At 41.5% G+C, this 27915-nt stretch overlaps 1 protein-coding gene across 6 annotated transcripts in view; it reads right to left on the bottom strand.

The window, feature by feature from the left end:
• SMOC1 (SPARC related modular calcium binding 1) overlaps window positions 1-27915 on the bottom strand; it is a 147256-nt gene that overhangs the window by 24676 nt on the left and 94665 nt on the right. For 5 of the 6 annotated variants that reach the window (XM_064713670.1, XM_064713665.1, XM_064713666.1 and 2 more), the window contains 4 exons: window positions 23213-23302; window positions 18219-18299; window positions 2622-2814; window positions 1460-1542 (listed from right to left, as the gene is read on the bottom strand). In XM_064713670.1, coding sequence (XP_064569740.1) covers window positions 1460-1542; window positions 2622-2814; window positions 18219-18299; window positions 23213-23302 — 447 coding nt within the window. The remainder of the gene's footprint in view (window positions 1-1459; window positions 1543-2621; window positions 2815-18218; window positions 18300-23212; window positions 23303-27915) is intronic. The other variant, XM_064713667.1, reaches the window with a different exon arrangement.

Genomic DNA, 27915 nt, shown 5'->3' with positions numbered 1-27915 from the left:
GCATCCCATGTACTCTTCTGCATCAAGCAGTTCCTGTCCCCTTCTCTGGCTTCAGTGGAGAAGGAAAAGGAGAAGGGAAACAAAACTAGTCTGTCTTCTTGAGATCAGAAATAGAGTCTCAAAGAAAAAGCCAAAGTACAAAGAATTTTTGCAGAGGATCTCTGAAGAGGCGGGGAAGAAGTGCAAGGATAGGTGGTAAAGCAATGGGAATGGGGGATGGGGAATCAAGGATGTAAGGTTATTCCATATTTCTGTGATTTCCTAGGGAAATGAGCCTTAATGTAACCCATTTAGCTGGCTTCCCCCACCCTACAACATACTATTTGAACCAATTGGTTGATTTCCTTTGAATGTGAAAGGGAGGCAATAGGAAATTTTTACATGACTTGTGAAAATGAGGAGCTGCACAGAAGTCAACCCTGCTGAGGGCAGAGTTTCTAAGCAGAAAGGTCTGGGGTCTGAAGCCAGGAGCCAGCAGGACAACAATTAGGAGACACATGAGGCAGATCTGGAACAAATCTCATTTCCTTTGCTAACCTGCTCAGGAACAACTCACTTTATGGTACCCTTAGAACATTAAGTTGATCCAGAGTCACCAGCTACTTCTGCAGGATTAGTGGTGTCCACCACCCCCTCATGGTGCAGAGGGATCCACTGTAGCTTGTGTTTTCAAGCAGTTCTCATCCAGAGAGGGGTGGGGGTTGACCTGTCAGTGAAGGCCCCTCACTCTGCTCCTTAGAAGGGAGCCAGAAGGAAAAAACAGCACAGACAGGTGGGATAGCATTTTTAAGAGCTGCACTGACACCAATACCCAGCATGTGTTCCTAGCAGAAAAAAGGTAGGCAAACAGCAAATTACGCTTGCCACTCTGTTAAGAGAGAAAAACAGAATATAAAACAAGGAGCAGTGGGAAATAAAACATATTCCAGGCAGAAAAGGAGGAATAAAGTCCAGCTAAGTGAGAAGCCACCATTAGATAGGAACCTCAGTACACTGTGAAGGTTGTTCTGCCTGGTCCATGCAGTTAGTGAAAGGGAGCAAATAAGAGCACTAACTGGCAGTTGCATCCTCTTCTGTGACTCAGGGAGCATCAAGCTGCTGAAAAGCCCTGCTAAACAGAAAGGATCTTGTCCTGGTCAGGCTTTAAGGAACATTCAATGTTGAGCCCATTCTTCCCCCAGGGTATCTCCGGGCATCCTGGTTTCTCTCCACAAAATCCTAATCCCAGAAAGGTTTTCAAAGGGCAGACAGGCAATAAACACACCCAGGACAGACCCAGCCTTTTCCAGTTCACTGCTGAAACTGAAGGTGATCTTAAAAAACCCCCACAGAATAAAACCCATGGTAAAGCATGCACTGCGAGGAAAATCCCCTATCTCCTCAACAATATTCTTGGCCTCTTAAGAGTCCCAAGGTGGGACAAGGTAAGAAGGCAGAGAAAGGATTTTGTTCCTCTAACCTGGAAGTTCTCTGTCCTTGAAGGGATCATCAATCTCTGTGCTCTTCGATCTGGCATCGCTTTCACACACTGGGGTCTCATACCTGAAAAAGGAGAACAGCAGAAGCTAAGCTATGTAACATAGCTTTAGACATCACATAGTCACTAATCACAGACTATTCTGAGCTGGAAGGAATCAGCAAGGTCCCTTTGCTTGAGTCCAACTCTGAAGTGAGTGGCCCATACAGGGATCAAATCCACAACCAAGCCATTATCAGCACTATGCTTTGACCAGCTGAACTAATCTCAGGATCAATGGCTTTTGCCTTGTCTGCTCATTGCAGGGGAAACCAATAAAGAAGAAACCTCCAGAAGAAATACCATTCTCAAGCAACTGACTGTTTATGGACAATCAGCAACAGCAGCAGAAGTAGAAAGAGAAAGAAGAACATACTTTGAAGTCCAGTACCAGCTGTCAACTGAAACCCACAAACAGCACAGGACCCTCTTCCAATTCCTGTGGGTTTAGGCTGAAATTTTTTTTCAAAGCTGTCCATGCTTTGCAGAATCACTACATCTAGCCAAGTTTAAGTCCCAGCTCTTACTGGCCTGTTTTTGCAACTTGCCATCCCTGCAATTTGTTTCCAAACTCCAAGTGAGAAAATGTAGTTTCAGGTAGTTTCAAGATAGGGAGTGACTGAAAAAAAAATAATCTCTCTCTCTGTTTTAAAATCTACGCATGCACAACAAGCCGTCTTCTAATTCCCTACTGATCAGGATTCAAGTGGCTGCAACATGGAAGTATAAAGCGGATGATAATGCAACAAAGACACTTGTCTTTTCACTGCTCATGCCCATAATCTATACTCTTAAGCAAAGCCCCCATTCCTTCTACCTCACAAAAGCAAGCCAGAAGAAAAAAAAGGCTGCTTTGTATGAATATTTTAACACAGAGAAAAGTAAGGACAGAAGTTAACATTCACCAACTCCTATGGAGAGGATAGAGAGGGAGCTGCACAGTAACACTCAACAGGGAACACCACATACAGCATTGCTTGCTCTGGGGAAAGCAGTGTAGAGCTGACTGCTCTAGGGTGAGGAACCGGTTTCATATTGCAGCAGTATTTTTTATATCTCATCTTCTTCAGCCAGGCACCTTCCCAGGCCTGCCTACAGCTCTCACCGTGTGGAAGTACCAGGCAGGGGACGTCCCGTGTCCACCAGGACGCACCAGCAGTACCCAGTGGACTGGTGGCACTGCACTGGCTTGTAAAGTCCTCCAGGGGCGCACTCGGGGATGACGATGCCCTCCCGGGGGTTCTGCCGGGCCTCCTCCAAGGCGCTCTGCCTCTCCTGGTCACAGGAGTGAACTTTTTCTGGAAGACAGAAGGGAGGTTGGAAGGGGTAGAAAAAGGAATCAAATCAAGATCACTTTGCTCAGGTCAGTGACATATGGGTATCCTTCACACCAGGAGCCCTTTGTGTCCCCTTCTCATCAAACATCAGTATGTCTACATCCTCAGGGACTGAGGGACTGCTGCGTTGAGAACTTTCTCCTACATTTAGCTGTGACACAACAAGATTATGGACTGAAGACATTGATGGCTGGGTGCTCAGGATGCCAGAAACAGCAGAAAAACTCTTCTTGATCACTTAGGTTTTGGAAATGAACTGTCAGGTAAAAATAATTCACTATTAATGCAGTCATAAGGTAAGCATTTCCCAGGTTGTTTTTGCAAGCTGAGAGATCCTAAACTGTGACTTGTATTTTCCAGTTAAACAAAGGATGCAAACACCCTGCCCTGCCCCTCTGTCTCTTTCTCCAGACTGCAAAACACTCCTCCCTCTTAATACCACCTCTCCAACATGATACCAAGAGAAGCAGGTTATGTTTTAATACAGATTTGCCCAATGCAGACAGCATCTGCACACGCCTCAGCAGGGAACAGAACGGGATATCTCACTCAACCCCCACTGCCATCAACTCTCCACTGTTGTCCTCACCTAGAAAACAAAGGGCACCCAACACTGCTTTCTACTGAGCAGCAGGTCAGGCCCTGTGCCTTAGGAACACAGGAAAGGCAGTTTCCAAAGGTATTGTCAAAGAGAACAGTAGTTCTGTGCATGCACCAAAGAACAGGAAGAAGCCCAGAAGTGGTTTCTGCAGCCAGCCTGGCACACAGAGCCCAAGCACTGCCCACAAAGGAGTGTAGGGTGCATGGACACTGCCAGGCTGCTGCCTCTCACATGGACCAGCCATCAAGGGGCAAGAGAAGCACAGAGTACCTGCATGATGATAAGACTTATTTGGCTCAACAGCCAGAAATTTGCAATTATAATTCTTCAGGTATTCTGACCTTTTGACAAGCAGAAAAATGATTTCAACTTTGTAAACTACTGGAAGTATGACAATGAAGAAAAGAAAGCAGTCAAGACAGCTGAAAACACATCTAAGTCTAGGGCAACAAAAGACAACAATCTAACTCCTAACTTTTATCCTTAGGAGAGTGATGAAAAACAGAAGCAGGAAAAACAGCTGTCCTCTTCTTCCCTAGCCTTCCTCTCCCCTGCAGTTTACTGTGGTTTTAATTTTATTTTTATAAATAGGCCACAAGACCTGTAATTCCTTGCCACAGCCAAGAGCTACCTCAAGACTTCAATACATAAAACTTTTCCACTGACCAGCAATGACACCCTAGGTTCATCCCAAATCTGAAGATGTTTGCATCATCAGCCAGTGGACACAGCATAACCTCAGCATCCTGCTCCCGTGACTGGACTGCACACAACTCAGCACACACAAGGCTCAGGTTCCTTCTACTTTGCCTGCCTGTTGGTACACCTTGTATTTTGGTGATAAATTATGCTGTAGAGAGAGTAAGTTTTATTCCATATTTGGGGAACAGAAGGGTTGCCATTTACAGCTTGGTAGCAGCAGATACAAGAAACTCCAGCAGCTCTGCACATCATCACCTGAGTTAAGCATGCCTGGGTACCAGAAGCATTTTTACTGGTTTCTAATTGAACTGTAGCAGCTGAAAGAGTCTCAGAGACCCCAAAAGGTCTCACTCTCCTCAGCATTTCAGATCACTGTCAAGGCTGGGAATGTGAAGGCACCTGAACTTTGTCACATACAAACCCATATAACAGAAACACAGAATTAAGTGTCAGTAAGTCTGACTCAAGCAGAGAGAAACTTTACCGGGAAGGTGCAGGAGGGGATAAAGTCAACAAAAACTGAAAGGGAACTCAAGCCACAGCTGATATTTAAGCTGACTTCACTTTGCTGACAGATTTCACATCTGAGAACACAAAGAAGAAGAGGAAGAAGAGGAAGAAGAAGGGTGAAAAGGAACAAGAAAATAGGAAAAAAGAAAAAAAGAAAAAGAAAAGAAAAAAAGAAAAAGAAGACTGTTCCCAAGATGTACATGGACAGAGAAGTCACTGAGCCAGAGGCCTGCTGGTTCACTAACAAACCACTGACATCAAAGGGCCCCAGCGACCCACAGTCTGCTGACAGCAATTCACCTCTTGCCTATCAGGTGAGGCAAATCACTCAGGCAGCTTGGGGGAACCAAAAAAGCAGGCGCAAAATTTTCTGTCATCATTATATTGCAAGCAAAAGGAAGAAAAACTTCTGCTAAAGAGAACTACATTCCAGGAATTTTTCTATCTAAATCCCAAAAGCTTCCTGAGTGCACAATGTCAAACCAAGATTTCTCAAGTCCTTTGAGTCTTGCAAAACTCTCAGTAAAATTACTCTGAAAAAAATACAGTATGTGCTAGAACAAAGAAATAAGCTATTGTTGTTGAAATCAAGAGAAAAAAATAATAAATTCCTTTAATAAATTAGTATGTTATTTTACATACATTTGCAGTTAGGTATGCAAATTACACAGAATAAATCTACATATTTACACATTTGTGCTATGGCATAAAAAATCAGAAAAATTCTCTGCACATATTACAGAAATTTGTGGGAATTGAACAGTCACATTTACTACCAGAATACATAACTAACTGGTAGTTGTTTCTGTTTGCAGGCTGTTTAAAGACTGAGTGAAACAAATCTTAGAGGCTTTGCTCAGTTGATATCAGACAGATGTAATGATGCAAACTCTGTCACCAGCATTGAGTAGTTGAGTAGCCCCCCATTAGCAATGACAGTGGCACAGCTGAAGTGTCAAGGAGATCATACTTTACTCAGTTCTAATGTACATCTAGAAGTATCTGCTATGGAAGCTCCTCCCTGCTTTACAGATTTCTACTTCATCTCATTTACATGATGGAGAGTCCCACATGGCACAATTCTTCTCTGAACCCCTTCCAGATCCACCAAGCCTTCCCCAAGCTGGAGGAGATCAGAATAGCAAACACATTGACTCTGACAACAGCCTTGTGGAAATTTCCTTCAGTGACATCTGTCTGCTAAGCAGAATGTATTAACTAGCAGTAGTTCCCGAAGAGACTCCTCCAGGCTACCACTCTAACAGCACTTAATTCCCTCAAAAAATAAACATTCATATTACCATTTGGGTATTCAAAAGCCAGCAAAATCAGCTGGGAAATCCACACCATCAGCTTCCCTAGTCTGGGACTTGGCATGAACTGCATGCAGTGTCACCCTGAAAGATTGGCTCATGGGTAACAAAAGGATCATCAAATGCTATCCCAGCTCCAGGACACTGAAGTTCTCCTGTTCCAGTCAAACCGCGTACTGGAAACTTTGCTGTTGTTGCCAAGGCCAGGTTAATGGAGAATAGAGAAAGCCTATGGCAAAGCTAGAAAGTTTAATGCCAGTTATGAAATTAAGCTGTCATCTTAGAAACCAGAAATATATTTATTATACATGCAGGGTACTTAAAAGCCTATTCCCTGTTAATGGGAGTTGCAGGCAGAGAAAGAAAGCTTTTCCTTCGTTGCCTAAACTAAACTTTTCTTAGAGAAAGAACATTTAAGGCTGCAAGTAAGTGGAACACAGTCTTCCTAAAACAAATAATAATATTATACCCATTTATTTATTTATTTTAAAGGCACTGTGACATTCCACTGCCATTTTCTGCCATCCTTGCTTTGACTTACCATCAGCAAAGAAACCAAGTAACACTTGCCAACTTGCTGCTGCTGGGGAGTGAAACCTCTGTGAGACAGCAAATCTAGATTACAAAACCCAAATTACAGAAAAAAAACCCAATAGGGAGTGTATTCATACACAAAGAGAAGAGTCATTGGCAGAAATATCCATTTTACCTCAACTGTTCAGCTCTAAAATATTAACTGTTCCGTCCTATTCTTGACTGCTTCTACCACTAATTAAAACATATTTTTAAAGTACTGTCTCTGAAGCCATGAGCTATGGCAGGAAAACAAGGCTTGAACATCTGCAGTTGCACATTATTTATGCAACAATTTTGCCCTAGTAATGGCCTTCTGAGAAATATCTGGTCAGATTCATTAAAGGTCTCTCATTCCTGGACTCGAGTACACACATTCAAACATGCATTTAATGCCTGCACAATAAAAATAAAAATTATGGACAAAGTAAGGGACTTGTTAGTGTAATAAACTGTATGGTTATTAAAGAGATGGGGTGCTTGTTTACCTCACAAAACTGAGAAGAGAGGGTGTGTGGTGGCACCTAGCCAAAGGCTTGTGCTTAACAGTTCTCATGCTCACCTTGCAGGGCTGGGTGCAGCCCCTGGGGATGAGGCAGCCTCCCCCAGCTGCTCTCCTGACATGGAACAACTCTCACTGCCACCAAAGCCAAGGCACCAAGCATCATTCACCACGGCTGTGAAGATGCTGTGGATAACTATGGTGGGACATAGGGAACATTTGCCATCCAACCACAGAAGATTAACAGATTATTTTTTGAACTTTGGTCTTCTGCACCCAAATATTTTCTCCTTAAAAGAAGAGGGAGACTGTGGCACCAAAACCAACCACCTTGGAGAGATTCCTACACCCTTAAGAGACAGGATTCTGTCTTCCAAATCAGCCAAAAGAGAGGGTCTAACCTCCCTCTATGCTTCTGCCTGGCCCCAGTGAAGCCATGTGAACAGCCTAACCCCAGAGCTACAGGCTGTACCAGGCAGGGCAGATTTCCTTCTCTTTCTCTCTCTCTCCCTCATTTCTTTTGACCAGAAATTCTGTCTGGACCAGCAAAACTTTTCCCATGGAATTCCCACAAAAAGCTTTAGTTTTAATGAACAAGCATTCATCACAAGGAGAGGAAAAGGTCTTTTAGAAGAAGAATTCTTGACCAATCCCCATTGTCAGTGCTGCAACAGGGACCTCATTTCAAAAAACTATTAAAAAAAAAGCCCTCAAACACATCTCTCCTAAATTTTTTTGTTCAACTCCCAACTTTCCTCTCAGTGAGACATTAGTGCAGCATAGAACAAAGGGGAGCAGCATGGATATCTAGCGCCAAGTTTCTACTGACCTCCTGTGCCAACCCAAACACGAGGACTAAGTGTCTTTGTGCCTCAGTTTTCCTTTCAGTGAGGAAAAGTGTTTGCCTGTCTCCCAGAAGAGCTTAATTCAGACAGGGCCAAATTCTTATGTGTCTTTACACTGCTGTGGCAGAGAGTAAGAGCTTTGAACCTGTTATTTTACCATAGCATGTACATCAGCTTAAAGCTGCTTTTACATTGTTTAAGGAAGCTCTAATGTGAACAGGACCCAGGTCCACTCCAGGAGAACAGGTACCTCACGCCAGTAGGGAGCTTACAAAAGCTGTGGGCAGAAAGCAAGTTCAGCACAGGTTACCTCAGCAGCCCAAACCTGCATCCTTCCCTCCTCAGAGGGGAAAGAGCAATTGAAAAGCCTTAAGTACAGACATGCCCAAGTGCTGGCAGGAGTAGCAAAGCAATGCCGTAAATAGGCCCTTATTGCCTGTCCCCTGAGCAGGGCTGTGGGTGGAGGGAGAGAAACAACCCCTTCTGTGTTTACTGGGAGCACAATAACAGCTGAGCAAATACGGCTCATGGGGATAGCATAAATCTCTCCACACCTCTGTTAGTCATCAGTACTGATAGCCACTCCACCCTGTTCTGTCTGGGATCATGGTCCCTCCAGAGTTTTCTGGCTAACATGAAGGTAAAAAGAAAACAAACCTTGCAGGTGTTCCCATACTGTACCAGTTGAGCAGCCTTTGCTTTACCTTGGTACTCACTCCATTTCATTTCTCAAGGCACAGGCTACAGAGGAAGCAGATGGTTCATGTTCCAGTGCTGAACAATGCAAAGGTTTAACAGGTGGGTTATTATTTTCAAAAATGCATTATTCCAAGTGGCTCATTAAACTTCAGCTATCCAGGCTGACATGCTTCCCCTGCCATTTTCCTTCTGCTCTAGGAGATAAGGCTGCACAGCAGTCCCACCAGTGTTATATGAGAAGTCTATTCAGTATCTACCCTCTAGCTTGCAAAAAGGGGGACTGGCTGAAGGAAGCACCATCTCACAGATTAGAGGAAACTCAGTGAGGGACTTTCTGATGCACAACTTATGCTCCTTTTGCAGAACCTGTGGGCATTGTGCCCTGCCCAGCAAACAAAAGTGGGCACTCTACAGGGTTCCCACCTCACACAGGAATAAAGATACACACTTGCACATCTTGAAACCTGTCAGTTGAAAGCTACCTGTCCTTGCAATTCAAACTGAACTGCTTTTCAAGCAGGCCTTTTACTCTTTATACCATCCCATCTCACAAGCAATCAGTCACACAGTCCTAGCCCTCCCAGAGCTATAGCCAGACTGGCTGAAGGATGGCAGAAAAAGAACAATACATCCTGGAAAAAAACCTGAGAATTAATCATGTTCATATACAATGCATTAGAGGTCTGACTAAATTCTGGTTCATTAGAGCATATTTTAAGTTGCATCATTCTCATAATCAAATGAGGAAAATGTAAGCTACACACAATTACTACGAGATAGCTACGTAACACAGCAGGTTAAGAAAAAGATGCTCTCCAAGACAAGAGGTCTCAGAAGTTGTCTATTTTGAAAGCTACCATGAGACTTGTATCAAATTAAATGACCACTCCAATGGAACAGACTGAACTTCAGGAATGAATTCAAAGTCACATTGATAAATGGTTTTAAATCAGTGTAATCACAACTTACAAGTACAAACCATAACAACCAGCAAGAAGAAATCCAGCGCATGGGGAGGAAATTACTGGCGAGACAGTCAGTCTTGGAAAAAATGGTCAGCAGCTTAGGTAGACCACAAAAAGAGTCATGACATTGCAAACAACAACAAAAAGAATCAAAACAGGTAAGTCCAGCCATGGAATGTAATGATGGGGGCTTCACATAAGGAATGGGCTCTAAGTACTGATGATCCTTATATCAGCCCTGTGTACAAGCCCTGGGCGCTCTGAGGGACAGGAGGACTGTTTGGCAAGAGGGCATGGGAGAGCAAGGGGAACAGGCAAAGGTCTACGAAACTTGATCTATGAGAAAAGGCTAAAAGAATTCAATTTGTTTAGTCTAGGGATGACATTCAGTCTTCTGAGACATAAAAGCTGTTCTATAAGGAAAAAAAAAGGATACCATTGATTTTTTTTTTCCTTCCCCATGGGTAGTTCAAGTAGCAGAGAGCTTACTTGGAGAAAGACTATTTAGGTTTGATATAAAAAAGCCCTGATGATTAACTGTTCATTCATTGGAAGAGGCAGTGGGATCTCTGTTGCCAGATTAGGAAAAGGTTACATGCGTCAGAGCTGCTATTATTTGGATATGACCCTGGGTTAAAACAGAGAAAGAAAAGCACATGAAGTCTTCAGGTCTTTTTTTTCTCTCCTCTTACAGGCTAAGAAGCTCCAGCAGATCCTCAATGGTTGAGGCAACCTTTTTTGCTAACACAAACTAAAATCGTGAAGATATTTGATCTGGTTTAAATTTCCAGATTCTGGGGTCTGATCCCCTCTAATGCACCTGGCCTCCATATCCTTTATGACAGCTATATCTGTGCAGTACCTTTACAATGACAGCAGCTTCCATAATCTGAGCAGAGAAAGTTTGGCATCAAAATGCAGCCTCTTCACTTCTTGACATCAGAATGGTTTCTCAGCAGTAGAAAAAACTTTCAACCTTAGACACTGCCCTTCTCATTTTGAGACAAAGCGACACAGTCTGTGTTTTTCTTCCCTAATGCCTCTTTTCCATTTCATGTAGTTTCTAAGCACTGTGAGCTCGTGGAGTACCTAGCTCTGACACAAGCCACCTGTCTCTGAACACATTCGTTTTCCCTATACTCCTTTTTCACTGCACTCTTTCCACACTGAGGAATTCTGTTCAATAAAACAAAAAAAGTAGATGTTTCCACTGGAGCCTTAGCATTACTGGGAAACTTTTTTCACTTCCACACCTGTTTTTAATAGTCCTTAGAAGAACTAGTACAGCAATTATTGAAAAACTTGCCTAACTCTTCTAGCTAGAGTATACAAGCACACTATTTTTACAGTATTGTTACTCTGCAATTATAGAACACCAAACAGAAGGTCTTTGAAAACTGTCACAGACAGGTAAAAAGTGGTTCAGACTGGTCTTCCTACCTACAGCAACATTATATTTAATGCCACTGCTGGTGAGGAACAAAAGGCAAGAAAGACAGGTTTATAGTGTGATGAGCCTTTTCATGCAGTGACAGAGCAGCTTTTTCCTGTAGTATTTTGCACTTTACAAGGAGGCAGAGGGAATTGCCTCTGACAGGAAGCTAGCAGTCACTTTTGGATATTTACCTAGAGTCAGCTGTAGAACTCTCTGCATAGAATACCCAGGCTTTGGAAGTTCAGTGATTTAACACGGGATTCAGACATCAGCCATGGCATAGAGAAACTGCTCCCACTTCATCAGCGTCACGAGATGGATGTCCAACACACATCCCCATAGAGGGGTAGGGTTTTCCAGAGTTTTGGAATGCAGCTCTTCTCCTTCACAGCCTTATGCTGTACTAGGCAATATTCATGGCCTTCTTGGACAACTCTGTGGGCAGCAGATGCTCATAGGGACACACTGACCTGTGCTTTGAACCCTTTTTTTCCTTCACTTGCCTCTTTTTCTTCACTTGTCACTTGCAAACCCCACCAGGGATTTTGGTTTCAGGAAAAGCCTACCTAGGCCTAAACATTTTCCAGAGGTTATCTAGGAGCTAGCAATGACAGGTGCCTTGAAACAGCTTCTCCTTAATTGTGGTACCTCAGAAATGTGGTGAATTTGACAGGAACATTTCAAGAAGGTGGGAAGGTGAGTCACTATGTGCAGCCTTTCTGCAGACATCAGCATACATTGAAATGGCTGTCTGAAGTGCAGATGCACAAAGGAGCCTGTGCTGAATGCTGCTATTACAAACAGCAAGGAGACTGTGCTGCTAAGGAATTACTTCAGCAAATCAGTGCAGACCCTTCAATCTGAACCAGCTTCTGCTAAAAAGCAAAACAAACTCCACAAAAGTTGACCAATCTCAGTTTGTGTCTGTATGTTCAGGTAATGCCTGCTGTTGGAGCTGATTTCCTTTCCCTTCCCCACCAAATCCCCAGTGGTTTTAAAAGCAGCGCTGTTTTCTATTCCCCCTTTTACCCCAGCTTCTTATATCTTTGCCCCTTCTCCTACTGCTCCTTGCCCACTTGCCTTAACTGGCAGCTGCAGAGTAGTAGTTATGACTCCACATCTAAAGTAATTTATTTTCTTTCTTTGGGGGATAAGGAGGGGGGAGTGACTGAATTCTTTAGGAATGATTTATCACACAGCTCTCAGGGGGAGCTTCATTTATTTGCCTAGCTGCATATGGTTTAACACCTATGGTTGCATGCTGATTATTATACAATGTTATTTTTCCCACTTGTATACTTTGCACCTTTTCATAGAGCAGATTAACTGGTCCCCAATGGCATGTTATTTATGACTTTGTTTGCTAGCTGTCTGGGAAGGGTCCTGGTCCTAGATTCTTCCAATCCCCCTGCTTCTGCTCTCTCCTACATACTCCCTTTTTCACCACACACACCTGTCACACTGAGACTGCAGGAAAATCACCCTTGGGCATCACACATATCATCCTTCTCAGAACTTCCAGAAGGGAATAAGATACAGAGACCTCCCAAGCAGCAGCCAAGACAGGAAAGGATGCCTGCACCACAGATGGAGTCAGAGGGAAGGGAGGGATAATAAGTAAGGAAGAAACATCACATTTTGGCTTGCAAGGAAACAGGAACTCAGCAAATAAAAGCATATGTATTTGTTGCAAAAATGTAATTGAATTAGTAAGCTTTTATTTCATACTCAACAGGAGCTTCTCTTGAAATTACTTTATTTGGAATCTAAACTAAAATTAATTCAAAACAAAACCAAAACAAATCCTCACCCAAAGAAGGGCTGGGAGGACTAATGCAAAAGTCTGAAAATAAATAGTTGTGGCAGATGGGACAACAGTCACAGACTTTCAGCCCAATAGTTTTGACAGGTTAGAGGAGCACTGTGTTGGGAGACATTGGCTCAAGATGCAGGAAAAGAACCAAGAAGGATACATTAAAAGAGGACAGTAGAAAAGACAAAAGCTTTCTGACACACTGGTTCCCTCCTATGAACTCTTGTTCCTGACACCATCAATGACACTTTTTTCCTTTTCAGCTAGGGAGAAATTCAAAAGTCTTTACCTAATCCCAGGTGTGATTCCCAGAGGAGACAGAAGCACAAAAACATTTAACAAGGAGGACTGCAGACAGCATTAGAATGTCATCCATAGGCAACAAAATTTTCCAATTCAAATGCCACCAAAACCTCTTATTCAGACGTCTCTAAAGCACAATTATTCCTGACTACAGCCCCTTTAAAACCAACCTACTCTCCTGACAAATAGCTATCTCCTTTGCTCAGTATCCTGACTAACACTAACCAGCCACAGATTTTGGGGAAGAGCCTACAGTCCTGTATTACACATTTGGACAGTAACATTAACAGAACTGGCATTGAGAGAGAGAGAGACAGCCAGTCTCAAACTAACACAACTAGTTTAGTAATAGTGGAAAATAGGAAAAAAGCAGCAGAAGTCCATGGTCTCATGTCTTTAAATAACAAGGTGGAAAGCGCTGTGCACCAAGAGTAGGACAAGACACCTAAGGAATAAGGCTGAGAAGCCAGGATAAAGACAAGTGTGGAATTACCCCTATTAATAACATTGTTTTGTCAAGAACCTCATCTGAATCTACCTGTGGCTCTCTGCAGTATTCCACATTTTCAAGGCATGAAGAAATTTGCTCCAACTCCAGATAACTGTACATTCGACAGATAGGTGCAAGGTCTCCCCACTCTAGAAAATAATATAGGCATTCAAGCTCTTTCTGTTTATCCTCACTTCTGAAAAGGAAAGTTCTAATAACAAATTAAACTCTTGTCTAACCTTGACTATTTTTGGTGTATCCCACTAAAACTTGAAAAGAGTTTCCTTCTCAAGCTCTGTCTCATTACACGTTCATCAAGAGGAACTACATGGATTTGCAATATTGTCTCAAGCAGACTCGTTTTTCATGTATGTGATTGCAGAAAGCCTCCATATGGATAAGACAACTGCCCCATGAGTACATTAGCCCCTGGGGCAGTTACTACTCCTGGTCAATAAGAAAGGCATGCAGGAAAATGGTGTAACTTCCTAACTGAGCACTAGAGAGAATGTTTTTGGGAGTGCCATGGATGTTTTCTTATGTTTTTTTTTCCTGCAAGTGGGAAAAAAGACCTCTTAAGGAACACAGACAAACCAAAGAACTCAGGGCCTGGTAATAACACTTGATATAATCACATCCCACTTCACTGTGCAGATCTCCGCAGACAAACTGCACCCAAGAATTAAGAGACTCCCTTTCAGGTGGAGGGGAGAATACATATAGATGTGAAGTTTCAAGTTGTTTCCCCCTTTGAAAAGCCCTAAAGTTTGGGCTTCAAGTTGACTCAATTAAGAGAAAGAAATGTGAATGCCACCATTCTTGTTTTCAAAGCTCATTCAGTTATACTCTGTCCACTAAGAGCTCCTGACAGGAGGAAGATCTATCACTGGAAGGCTATCAGGATATGCCAGCACAATGCCTGGGGTGCCAGAGCTGAACAGAACAGGCCACATGGAATTGGTCCCCATTCACCAAGCAAGATCTTGAAACAAACAGCTATGGGCTTTTTTGGGTTTTTTTTCTTTTTTTTTTTTTTTAACTAGGCACAGCACAGAGAAACCTGTCTTCAGCTGCTAACCTTAATATATTACTCATTCTTCCTTTCAAATAACGTCATTTTCAAAACCCCAGTGACTGAAGAATATTTACTTGAGGCTGCTACTGCTGGTTTCTCCAGAGCTGTTTATTTTTCCATGCAGGGGCTCATTACATCATTCTGTGGTTTTCTTAAAGGTTGTCACGGTAAGCTGGATACAGGCTGGAAACTCTTGCTAACTAAAACCAAATCACTAAGTAGCACAAATGAATTTGGAGATAACCCAGCTCTGGAAGTGAGGAAAATCCCTGGATTCCTCAGTGGAGATGGGGTGCTCCTAACCAAGCAGCCATTAGATTTCTTGGAAGTGGATAACATTATCAAATGCTTCCCTAGATTAAGAACTTAAGAAAAAATAATCACTTGGATTGTTTCAGGGTGAAATAGGTTAGGGGTGAGGGGAAGAGGCTGAAACAGTAAAAGTAGAATTAAAAATTTGCCAGCCATGCTGAATAGAGAACAGCCATTGCAAGAACCCCACCAGAATCACCTCCTGCCCTGGCAGTGTTAACAATAACACATTACAGAGAGCAGTGCCAGGTAACTGTCTTGGTTAGCTTAAGGTATCCATGAGCATGCACATGTGGATGTGCGTGTTTGGGAAAGGGGAGAAGCAGCAAAAAATATTTTTGTCATCTTGCCACAACAATGTTGTGTTGATCTAGACTTTTCACTTGCCACAGAAAGAAAAATTTGGTACTTGCAGGATTCATACAGATAGAAAATGTAGTTTTTAAGTGCAGAAAAACCAACTTTTCTGCTGTGCAACAGTCCAGATGTTCATATTTTGGTTCCTGCCTCTGCCTGAGAAGGTTTGAACCTGCATCTCACACTCCTGAGAAAAGGGTGCCATTTAATTCTTTAAGGTGGGCTGGGGTAACAGCACTAGCAATCCCTCCTAGCAATGCTCTTTTACTGAGCATAGAAAAACTCACTGGCAAAATGCCTAGAGACATATAGATTCTCAGTCAAGTGCTCTAATCACCAGGCTGGAGTCATTCTGCTTTTCCTGATGCCTAGCTTAATTAGGATTTACACATGCCAAACAAAATGTAAGTGCTCCAAAAAAAGAGGTCAGTTTCAGAAGAACCTCTTCTGTTTGCAAACACTAAACAGAAGATGGAATACTCAGATTTCAAATGCAGCCCTCACAGGATACAGGCAGCATGTATTACATGGGGTGCAACCAGCCCTGCAATGCTCAGCCGCCTAGTGGGTGGCTCACCTAACACAGACCAGAGACAATGAAAGCAAGTTAAAGAGTCTATTTGACTCCATATAGCAATTCTGAAATTCTCCTCATGGTTAACATAGCAACGGTGCTTGCTTTCCAAGATGTCCAGTGTCAGTGCTGATTAGAGAACAGCACACATCCTCTGACAGCAGTATCTGAAAAGGACAGGGCCACATAATCACCACAGGGAGAAGAGAGATCAGAGCTAAGTGTTTCACTATACAAGCTCCAAGGAATAGGAAGTAAAGAAGTGTTAGGCTGGATATTACAAAAGAAAAAAGTCTGAGATTGAATTCAGAGAGCAGAGCAATTTCCGCAGGGGAGAAATAAAATCTTTATTATCTAAGGCATTTATGGTACAGTAGAAAATGCTGCTCTTCTTACAGTATAAACATTCACTAGCCCTAAGGCAGTAGATTAGATAACCTACCAGGTCTTTACTCTTTTCTCACTTCCAATTTCAGTGATTCCAATTAAACTGCTCCAAAAGCATACAAAGGTATATCTGCTCCAAGACTCTAAGTGTAAGCTTGGATAGACAATACAGCTGAGGCAACAACAAACTGAAGAATCTAAATCTTGTGCTAGCAAAAGTTATCCTAACCCTTTAAAAATAAATTTTAAAAATGGAAATGTGCTAAGCATTAGCATTTCAAGTTGGGCCAAAGGCAATTAAAAACATCCCCCAGTTTTGCATGCCCATTTCATGACAGCTGTTTCATCATCTACAGCCAAGACAGACTCGAAGACACTTGAAGAAACATGATTCTAAATGATAATTATCCCCCCCAGTTCCCTGCAGTTTGATCTACCTACTGTACATTGCCTTTAACATATATTACAACGGATGAAAAGAATGAAAGATACCAGACCAGGTGACTAGGCTTCACTTTTTGAAAGAAAAAGGCTGAAGAAGCCCACACTTTATAACACCTAAACCATAGCTCTAGGCAGTATTTCTTAATAATTTGTAAGAAACTGAAATGGATGTGTATCTGTATGGCCCAGTGAGGAAATGTGGGGATAAAAGTTGGCAACCCAGTCTTTTAATGAGACCCTACAGTAAGTGAGCATCAGAGCAATCAGTAAGGCTGAGTCAGATGAACCACGTCTTTTTTTAGCTTGCTGTATAAACCACCTTTTACACAGCTCTTGAATTTTCCACATGATCATTTATTTTTCATTTGTAGCATGCACGCACAATAATTTTGTTTAAGTAACAGAACTGACATCAGAAACAACGCAAAAAAGTGAGCAAAAGCAAAGTCACACAAGGAACCCTTCTGTGGACAAAATTCCAGTTCACATCAGGCAGCTTCTCAACTAAACAATCAAAGTGATTGCCTTTACAACATGAAAGCCAGCCTACTTTTGCTCTGTCAGGCCAAGAAAGGGTGGAAGACAGACCCTCCTGCTCCCAAGTCCCTTTGCAACCCCTTAGCATTCACTTTTCTTTCCATTACAGCTATGAGGTTTTCCGTATTAGAAGGAAAGTTGGTCTCCAAGATAGGTAGGACCCATTATAAAGGATTTTAATATTACACTGTCACCTTCAATTATACTGCCAGTTGCTGGTTGTCCCAGCAGCTGACAAAAATCAGAAGCTGTGTTTGCTCTCCCCTGAAAGACATCCTTAAAGAAGGATGCTGATACTCACACATTAATCTCCAATCTCAAATTTTACGCTCTGACTTCATGTCTTCCTGCTTCCCCTTTTTCCACCCATGTTCATGATCTCTTCTTTGCTGTTTTTTAGGCTTTGGTCTTCTTCCATCCACTCCACTACCCACAAAACAATCTCAACATTTTTGTAGGCTCACACACAATTAAACCACCTTTAGCTGTGAAATAATCTGCTCATTTCTCTATCCAAAAATATCCCGTGCAGAGAAGAATCTTGAATTTACTAGCAAAGAAGCCCCTTTTTGTATTTTTTGCAACTGCTTAGACCAAAACAACTGCCCCTATCTTTTAGCCAAATGCCTCAGCTCATATACCCATGCTGAACAGCAAACAGAATAAAGATGACAGACGACTAAAATGAATTAACAGATTAAGAAATTAAGAGATTCCCCAGTTACGTGCTGTGGAAATAAACATCCTTCATCACACATTGATTATGGCCCTTTGGCCACAAAAAAGGACCTTATCTGAAATTACTTTGTAGCCTGGGCTGCAAGTAACCCTAGAAGCTTGATAGCTCCATGAAGAAAGAATGAAACAAGAACAGATGTGAGGAGCTGCAGACTAGTTAAAATAATAAATTTTTTAGATGGAACCTTACCTGAATTCCTTACATTAGAGCTGTTCATTTTGGAATCTTTGATGACCAAGTGCTTAATCCAAAGGGTGGGTGCTGTGATTTCTGAAAGAATAAAAATAACAGCCTTAAGGAAACTGCAGCAAGTAGTAAAATTACACGCTAGTTACTCAGAATCACTGAGTGTTTGGGCTGGAAGGGACCCTAAAGAACATCTTATTCTAACCCCCCTGCCATGGGTAGGGACAGCTTCCACCAGACCAGGTTGCTCCAAGCCCCATCCAACCGGGTCTTGAATACTTCCAATGATGGGGCAGCCACAGCTTCTCAGGGAAACCTGTTCCAGTGCCTCATCACCCCCACAGTAAAGAGTTTTTTCCCTCATACCAAATCCAAACCAATTCTCTTTCAGTTCAAAGCTGTTCCCCCTTATCCTGTCACTACATGCTCTTGTAAAAAGCCCCCCTCCAGCTCTCTTGTAGGCTGGCTTCAGGGACTGGAAGGCGCTAGAAGGTGTCTTCTGAACAACCCCAACTCTCTCAGTCTCTCTTCATAGAAAACAAGATGTCAGCCACAATCATGCCATAACTAATCTATCATCTTTGTACAGACAGGTTCATCCCCTGGTGAGGTCTTCCAACTCTTGTGAACCATCATTTGTAAATCTTCCACAAGGTTCTCTCATTATCTTCCTGTTTCAGAAAGTATATCTCTGCTGGCAAAACTCTTTCTTTCCTCCCTCTAATCCCCACTTCCTAAATTCTCAAAAAGCCTTTTTCCTCAAGACTCAGAGATCACAAACATTGCATTGGGTGCTATAGTATATGCTATTTCCCCCAGAAATCTAGATTTTAAACAGTCAATCCAGACCTTAAATATTGTTTTAACAGCCCAAGAAGGTCTGGCCCCAGTCAGTTCCCTAAAACAAGCAACAACAAAATCTGAAATAAATAGGCAGAGACATGAAGATATTTCTGGAAAGACTTGAAAGGAAGTCTGTTAAAGAAATAGGTTTTGGTTAGAAAAGCATGTCTGATGCATTAACCAAGACATCCAAACATAAATTTGTGGAAAAAAAGTGCTTAGAGCACCTCCTCTGAGGTGTTGTAATCAACTTCAAAACATATCTGAACCTGCCTTAAGCCACAGAAATGACATAACCTCAGCATTTGATTAGAACTGAGCAAAGCAATACTTGCTATCATGGGCTAGAGCACCTCATGTGACATTTTCAGGACTGATACTTTCTGAAAAAAAATTCAGTTTCCACAAAATTCAGGTTCCTGAGGTTTTTCTTAAGCTCCTCTAAGAACTTTGCACAGGAGTTTTCCTGCTTCCTATTTCACATATACAGGGATCTGCTCAGCAAAGGGAGAAGTTGGCTGAGTAAAGAGAAACTGAATATAAATTAAAAGAACATGGAAAAAAAAAGAAAATTAATTTCTCCTTCCTAAATATTTTCAGCCACATTGATTGAAGCCATCATAGTAATTGTGTTTAGGGCATTTTTTTCACAAGGAAGTATCGATTGAACACTGTTAAACAAACTTTTACTGCTGCTGGAACACAAAAAACTGCCTTATCTGCTAGTTTCACTACACTATTTTATCAACATTCAGCCATCATATGCTTCTATAAATACATACACCTACATGCTTTGGTTTAATGACTATTTCTACTTGGGTGCTTCTCCCCTTCCTAGCTCTTACCCAATGTTTAACTTGAGATAGTTCTGCCCAAAAGGGGCCTAAACTCCCATATCTGGGATGAAATTTAGCTCTGACTCTGCATTATATGGAGCAGGTATGTTTACAGCTGAAAAATGAGGGACAATCAAAGTTAATAGATGCTGAAGAATGATGAAGGCCTTTAGAAATACAATGGTGTACATCTTTCAGTGAGGCTGAAAGGTCTACAAAAAGCAATTCTGTGAAAAAAGAGAAATATAAAGAAAAGGAAATTAATTCCTTGGAATCTACCATAAATACATATTTTTAATCCAAGTAACCTGGCTATCTTTTTGGATTACAGGCACCTCTGAGCAACAGATCTGCAGAAAGAGTAGATTCCCACTTTGAATTAAGAAGCAAAGTTTACCAAAAAGAAGAGATGTGTAAAGAATATATCTTTAGGAAATTACTACTCCTTGCACATGGAAACTAAAGAGATGGTGAAAACAAAATAAGATAGCCTAGAAGTGCAGGACGGAATATTACATTTTAAAACCATACCAAGGACATTAATAAAACACTCTTCAGCAGAGGAGAATCTTGTCCTAAAAAAAGATTCACTATAAACATCTCTAAGATCTGCATTATAATAATATGAAATAATTTTTAGAGAGATGGCTGCCTTATGATTCAAACTTTGGATGGGAGAATTTAAGTTATCTGATTGACATTATCTCTGGCACTGCTCTGTTATGCCCTCAGGGCAGATGGTAGGGAGTGGGAGGGGAACTTATGCATGAAATGCGAATTTTCATTATCCTCTAATGTAGATGAAAACATGGGAAAGGTGAATCTTCATCTTAGAGTTGCTGAAGTCCAAGAGTTATCACACATTTCAGGGGCAGCTCAGTGTATGTAATGCCCTTTGAAAAAAGTCAGCCCCTTGTGTATGGAAGGTACCAAAGGCAAAACATGAAAAAAACCCTACATGGTTATTGTTCATTCATGTTGGTACCAGCTCCACCCTGGCTGCCTGGCCTTGAATATACAGGTTTACAGGAACCCATCAGTTCTCAAATTCACTGAAGTGGAATGGGATCTGAACTTTAATGCCTTTGAACATCTATGAAGATTTCAGACCTGACAGGTGAATGGATAACTGATTCACTCTTTTCTGTCATTTGTGTCAGACGTCAAGTACAAGCCATTCCTCAGGAAGACCTACCCAAGCCACTGGGAGAGTCTTCTAGTGAAGTATCACAGCATATTTGCTCAGATGGGATCAAGGGATTGTTCAGGATGACATCCTGAGGTGTCTGGTCCAACCTTCTGCTCCAGACAGGGTCAGCTCCAAGAACAGAGCAGGTTGCTCAGGACTTTAAAACCATTAAAATATCCTGAGCTGGAAGGGACCCACAAGAACCATTAGAGTCCAACTCCTGGTGTTGCACAAGACACCCCAAGAATAACACCATTAATTGTTTATTCTCACAGCCACCGCCAAAATCTACTCAGTCCTATTTTACTAATAGAGATGACAAAATGCAGAGTGAACAAATTTAGAAGAGATTATTCATCAATGCATAGCCTGATTACCTGCCTGTCCATCTGTTCTCCAGAGTCATAAGGGACATTGCTAATACAATAGGAGGCCATGGCACTAGTCATGCTCTCCTAAAGTCTAGGAGATAAGGTCTTGAAAAATATTTTGCAATGTTTTTGAGAGCCAATCTTTCATCATTCAGTCCAAGCCCATTTATCAGACTGGAGTTCACCTATAAATCAATGTGAAGGGTTTTGATTGAAAATGTTTTTCATGAAAAGCAGAATAACACTTTTTTCAGATTCTGCCATCACCAAAAGAACCAGAAAAGGTGTGTTCACTACACCACTTCAAGAACTTTGTCCACTTCTATTTGAATGACCAAAATGTTTAAACTCTCCTAGAAGGAGCTTCTGACCAGGCTGTATTAACCACATCACCTCACTCCTGCATTCTACTAGCACATTCCTTCCTTTAAATATCTATGGGTACCCGCTCAGGGGAAAACTTCTAAGGTCAGAAGTTTGTGATTGCCAACAGTAATTTAATACAATATCAGCTTACTAGCAGAAGGAACCCACTTTTGATATAAACAAGAGAGAGCCAGCATGGCTTCAGTCTCCTTTGTTTATTTGAGAGTGTTTTTTCTCTGAGAGCTTTACTGTTTCTTGAAGCTCACAAGAAGATTGCTACAAATCTACGATCACTAAATGCAAAGTGATAGGACTACAGCATCTTGCCATTAAATATGTTTATTTTAGCAACAATAAAACCCCACCACAGGACCCGTTTCTACAAGAAAGCAGGAAATATCAATAGAAAAGTAGCTCCTGCTCTTGCTCAGTAGTCTCCATTTCTGCCTTTGATCCAGTTTAAAAAAGGAATAAAGTACAGCAGAGCCCTATGAAAACATACAGGCTTTCCCTCACTGCCTTATGGTCTACAGTTTCAGATGGGTCACAGAGTGCTCCATACTTCAGCCCATAGATTCACTATAATGGTTGTGGGTTTAAACCTGCAGAAAACAGGCACTGCTTCCAAGCAATATTCAAGATAAAAGCAGCTTCTGTAAGGCTTACTCACTACCAAAGGAGCACTATTCCTACTGGTATTTATGTTTGTATGCGTAAAAGGCTTGAACCCTCTGTGATGACAGCCATTTTATCCTTGTTTAAAGGCTTCCAATAGACTAAGGTCTGATATTCCCTCTCCAAAATAATACAATTGCAAGATTGCCTATTTGAGAAGGAAACTGCCTGGGTGGGCCATGAATTAAAGTGGGCCCAGGACAATGACTTCATTTGCTTAAATAGTATGTGCGTCAATGAAAGCATTTGCTAAATAAAGAAACCTCCCAGCAATTTTCTTCCAAGTCAACATTCACAAGCTGTGGTTTAGCATTACCCTTCCTTTTGTGAAGCTCTAAGACACTGCAGAGGTTATGAAACTCCCAGTATTAGCATCATCTGAGTGGAGATAGCAAGGGGGTAAGGACAGGCTAAAGGAAGTGGCCACTTCTGATTGGATGCACCTTTTTTTTACTTGCTGGGACACACTTTTTCCTCCAAGATTACACCCGGAGTCTGATCAACTAGTGTTATTGCCAGATTCCAGAAAAGCGGGGAGGATGTAAAAGGATTAGAAAAAATGCCTGAGGTCCCAAGGGCACTCTAAAATTTTGATAATTTACGAGATTCACTGGCTTGTCTGCTTTGCAGGATATAGAAAGCATTTGAACCATAAATCCTAGAGAAAAGGGAGAGGGGAGTAGCTTTTTTTGTTATTATTTTAAGGGATGTTCTTACCTTCTCCATCGAAAATAGGCTGGGTTTCCATCGTAGGCGTTGGCTTCGAACCATCATCTGAATTGAGGGTTAGAAAGAATCGAAAAGAAACTACCATTATTGAGGTAAATACTATCTACTCTCCAGTACTGTTGAATGATTGGGATTTGTACATGGCCCGGCCAAGTCCAGAAAAGAGAGAAGACAGACAGAACAAAATCATTTTATGCTGAAAGCAATAACATTTTACATTAAATATGCACCAAGCCCTTTAGGTAGACTTAAAAAGCCGCCCCCCTCCCTCCTCAAACCACTGGTGTTTATCACCTGGTAGTGTCCCCAGAAGGCAATTAATTGCCTTTTTAGTTTCAGGTCAGTTTAGTTTCACACTAAGTTTTACGCTACTCAGGCCATTTCCTGAGACAGCAAAGGTTCTGGAGATTGCTGTCCTATTGTGTCTTTTTCCTCACTCCTTTTACTCAAAAGAAAAATTCTTCTGAAACTTACCTGTGTAGAACTGGCACCAGTATTTACTGCAGAGGTGTTAGAATGGGATGGTCAATAGCAAATCTTTTTTATTCACAATCTCTGCATCAAGATGTTCTCTAATTGCAATGTGGTGGCAGTGTCTTCCAATGGAAAATTGTGGAACAATAATTTCTCTTACATTAGGTTCAGGTTTAGTTGAGTCTGTTTTGCCCATGACAGTATTTGGTGAGTGATCTCTCCTGGACCTTAACTCACAAAGTTTTGATGCATTTTCTCCCCTATGCAGTTGCAAAGCAGAGTGACAGAGCAGCTCTGGTGGGTGCCTAGCCAGGGTCAGCCTACTACATCTAGAATTGGGCTTTTTTCCTGTTGGAAATACAGTGACTTAAAACCTTCAATTTCTAGTAACTATTCTTTGCATATGTTATTGGCAAGAATGACACTAAGCAGCAAAGTGGGCAGTACCCTCAAATGCAAAGTAGCACAGTGAAAATCTGTTGGAGGGAGGAGTCCATGCCAGAAAAGCCAGGCTTGCTTCTATTTCCATGACCATCAGATGCACAGGGCAAACACCCTTTGGAGGAAACGTACATGGGACAGTCCTTCCTAGAGGAAGCAATAACTGCCCTTAGCCTTCTCTTGTATCAGCTCCATTTACAAAAGTAAGAGACCATTGGAAGAAGAAGGGAAGGACAGAGATGGAAAACAGAAGCTTGTAGACTTTTTCCACCCATACCTGTATTTGCAGTTTTTTTAGGAACAGCTTGAATACCTCTTCCACAGTTAATTTATTTTATGCATTTCCACACAAAGTAGTCTAGTTCACAGAAAGCAAAAACATGCTGATAATTCCATTTCAACCTCAGAGATCCACTTAAGTAAAGAACATTGACAGAAATGAGAGAGAGACCTTGTTGCCATGTTCCTCTTCATCACTGCATTTGGTTTCATGCTAAACTACAAGTGTAACAAAAAAACGTGGAAGAAAAAATACTTACCATTCCTCAGTCAGCTCTTGTTCTGAGCTTTTCTGTTATTGGGCATTACCAGTAACCTGGATAAGCAGTACTTATTTTTTTTTAAGTTTGAGCAACTGATTTGAAAAAAAATCCTGAATACTCCTTAAATTACAAGGAGGAAGGTTTTGCCCTTTAAAGGCTCTTTGGATAAAAGTAAATAGCTGATCTTTCCTTTTTATGTTAGAATAGGTTGCTCTGCTTTTCCAAGACTCCAGGAGCCACAGCTATGGCTTGTTATTTATTTAGGATGGCACTTTACACTGAAATGAAGCAGTGAACAGAATGTAATTAGCATGACTGGCTTTAAAGATTGAGAAACCAACCCCAAACTGCTGAAGACACTCATAGAACAACTAGAAAGGTGAATAATTCTCAAGTTATACAAAACAGGAAGAGACCTGGTTTTTAAAAAAGACCAGGGCAATAGTAAGTTTCTTACTGCTCTCATGAATGCTTCTGCACCAAGTAATTACAGAATTGCTTTTCAGATTTAAAGCAGCAACCTAGAAGCCAACAATGGGGGAAAATTAGAAGTGGATCTGAGCCATAGCACTTGATCCAAATCATTACTTGAAATTTGGCAGAACACAGGTTGTTTCAGGTTCAGGGGGATTCTTTCACATTCATGTATGTGCAAGGAACACAGCAGCAATTACAATTTGTCAAATACATTTTTCTTAAAGAGAATTCTGCAGCAGCTTTTGTATGAAGTTAGCCATTAAGCTACTGGAGAGTATTAAACAAACCCTTCAGTTAAAAGCTATTGTTTAAGATAATCTCAGTAAAATGGCTCAATGGATTACACAATCATTTCCTTACTGGATTACTAAAGCCAAATTGTCACTAAGTCCACATTGTAGCAGCACCCAGCATAGTATTAAGGGCTTTGCAAATAGAGAAGCATAATTACTCTCCTGTTGTTTAAGGAAGTACAGTTCTTTCATCACACATACAAGAAAAAAATGCAATAGACAAGAGCCCTGTAATTACATTCACCATATTTCAAAAATCAAAAGCCAGAGATATTTCTGATTGTTTTTTAAAGGTCATGAAATAGTCACATAAAAGACAAAAATTGCACTTCATTAAAAACACTATGCTCACTTCCCAGCTGCCAGCTTCTTGCTCTGAAACTACCAATTTTTTTTCTTAAACTGGAGAATTCTCAGTAACTCTCAGTGTTCCAAATTAGCTTACATCAAGTTTCACTGCTGTTCCCTCTCGGCAGAAAAACCACCCTAATACTTGCCTGCTCTTATCTGATTTTTCCTCTCGCTCAATACTCCATTTGTCACACTGAACATTTGTTCCACTGGCCTGTTTGCTCCTCACAAACAAGGCATAAGTTATATTTTACATCGCTGAAAGTTTTGAAAAAACATTTTGTATTCCTTAAATAAAAATTTCAACATAGAACAAACCCCCTCACTATTCCAGAGGCATAAGGTCTCCTGTGATGCTATATGAGGAGTACATAATACTGTTACTTTGGGTACAAAGGCAATGAAGTATGTTCACTGGGTACAGTATCTTCCTTTCTTCAAAGAGCTGTTAAATTCCACACTTTCAAAAGAGGCATGCCACTGCAATAGTTCCTTATGCACAGCATGTCACAGAGATTAAAGAGATCAAGTGTTACTTCCTAATCCCTCTAGATAGCAATGCTCCAGATCAGAACTCATGTAATTCAGAACCACATCCCTTGGTTGCAGAATATTTTCCGAGCCTTGAGGAGGAGTTCACTGCATACTTCTCTTCCAAGTTTTACAACCCAGCATGAATACCCACTTTCTTTTTCCAAGACCACTGTCTGCAGACAGTATCACTCACCGGAATACCTCCTCATGGGATATTTTAAAGCTATAAAACTCCTCCAGTAAGTGTCCTTTTCCTAGGGTACACTTGCAAAAGTTAAGCAGATTTTTCTGGCTCAATTGCTGTCAACTTTAAAATGGTATTTTTATCTTTCCACAGGACAAGAGTGAAACAGGCAGGTCTAAATAAGAGTCCCTAAGGCATTTTCACATTAAGGTATCTCGGATATAAACCAGAATTCCACTTCCTCTACTACTGTCAGAAGCTCATGAGCAAGAACAGTTTTTATTGCGCTTGACTGACATTGACTTGAAACAGGGACAATTACTGCACATCCTGATCTACTGCTAGTGCTGGGCAAGAAGTTTTTATGCTCTCACTAGAATACCTTTCCCCATGTCTTATCCTTGCAAAACATCCAGCAAGCATCCACATCTGCAATGACTGTAGCATACACTGGGGTTGAGGGAGAAGAACGACACCTGTTAAAGTGACCATTTTACTCTGAGTGACAAGCACTAAGGCCATGAGCAACTTAGATTACATCAGGAGAAAAGTAAACTCCTTGACATAAAAAAGCATTATTACTATGGTAAAAGGTGAAGTAACTGCCTGCTGCTGTGAATCACCATTCTCAACTCAAGCTACCTAATGGAAGCTGTAGAAAGGAGAGAAGTTAGAAGATAAAAGTGATGTACTGAAGGTTGATGTTGCTGGAGAAGCACATAGGTCTTGGTCTGCTAATGTGATGATGCAGGTACTCAGATGACTTGCCCAGTGAGTATATTTTTCCTGGGTAGCAGATGTGATGTGGGAGGCTAATGCTATGTTCTGACTGGAATCCATGAGGCAATCTGTAAACATTACTTCCATTTTGAAGAGCACAGGTGTTTATGGAGTCAATCATCTAAGCTGTATACAAAGTCTAATTTTTTTTCAAAGTCTATAGCTTGAACATCAATGGTTTCCAGACTTGAGTCAAACTGATAAAATAAGCAGATGACAATTTTAAGTGCATAGCTCTGCTCTGGGAGGAGGCAGCCTTCTTCCAGTGTCAAGTGGCTCCTTCACTTACCATCATCTGGTTTTGGCTGAGTCATTAGAGAGCACAGCTGGAGCTAAATAGGCAACTTAGAGCACAGAGAGCCAGGACAATGAGTGAACTCTTAGCAGGTCCTGTTCGACACAGCAAAGTCCACCTTCAGCAAACCTGTCAAGTCTACAGCAAGAGAGAAGCTCTTTCCCAGGCTCCAGTACTCCTGAGGGACTCAAGTCATACATACTCATTCCTGCAGCTTTAGTAACTCCGGGCAGACAAACAAAGAGCTGCCAGGTCAATTAGGTTCCATGTATCCATGCAGTTCCTGAATCTTGAAGATGCAGTTTTGACTCTGACATTTT

The sequence above is a fragment of the Zonotrichia leucophrys genome, chromosome 5, assembly GCF_028769735.1.
Source record: "Zonotrichia leucophrys gambelii isolate GWCS_2022_RI chromosome 5, RI_Zleu_2.0, whole genome shotgun sequence".
NCBI classification, from domain to species: domain Eukaryota; kingdom Metazoa; phylum Chordata; class Aves; order Passeriformes; family Passerellidae; genus Zonotrichia; species Zonotrichia leucophrys.
Note: the sequence above shows the minus strand (reverse complement) of the source record. Positions and strands in the feature narration are given on the sequence as shown.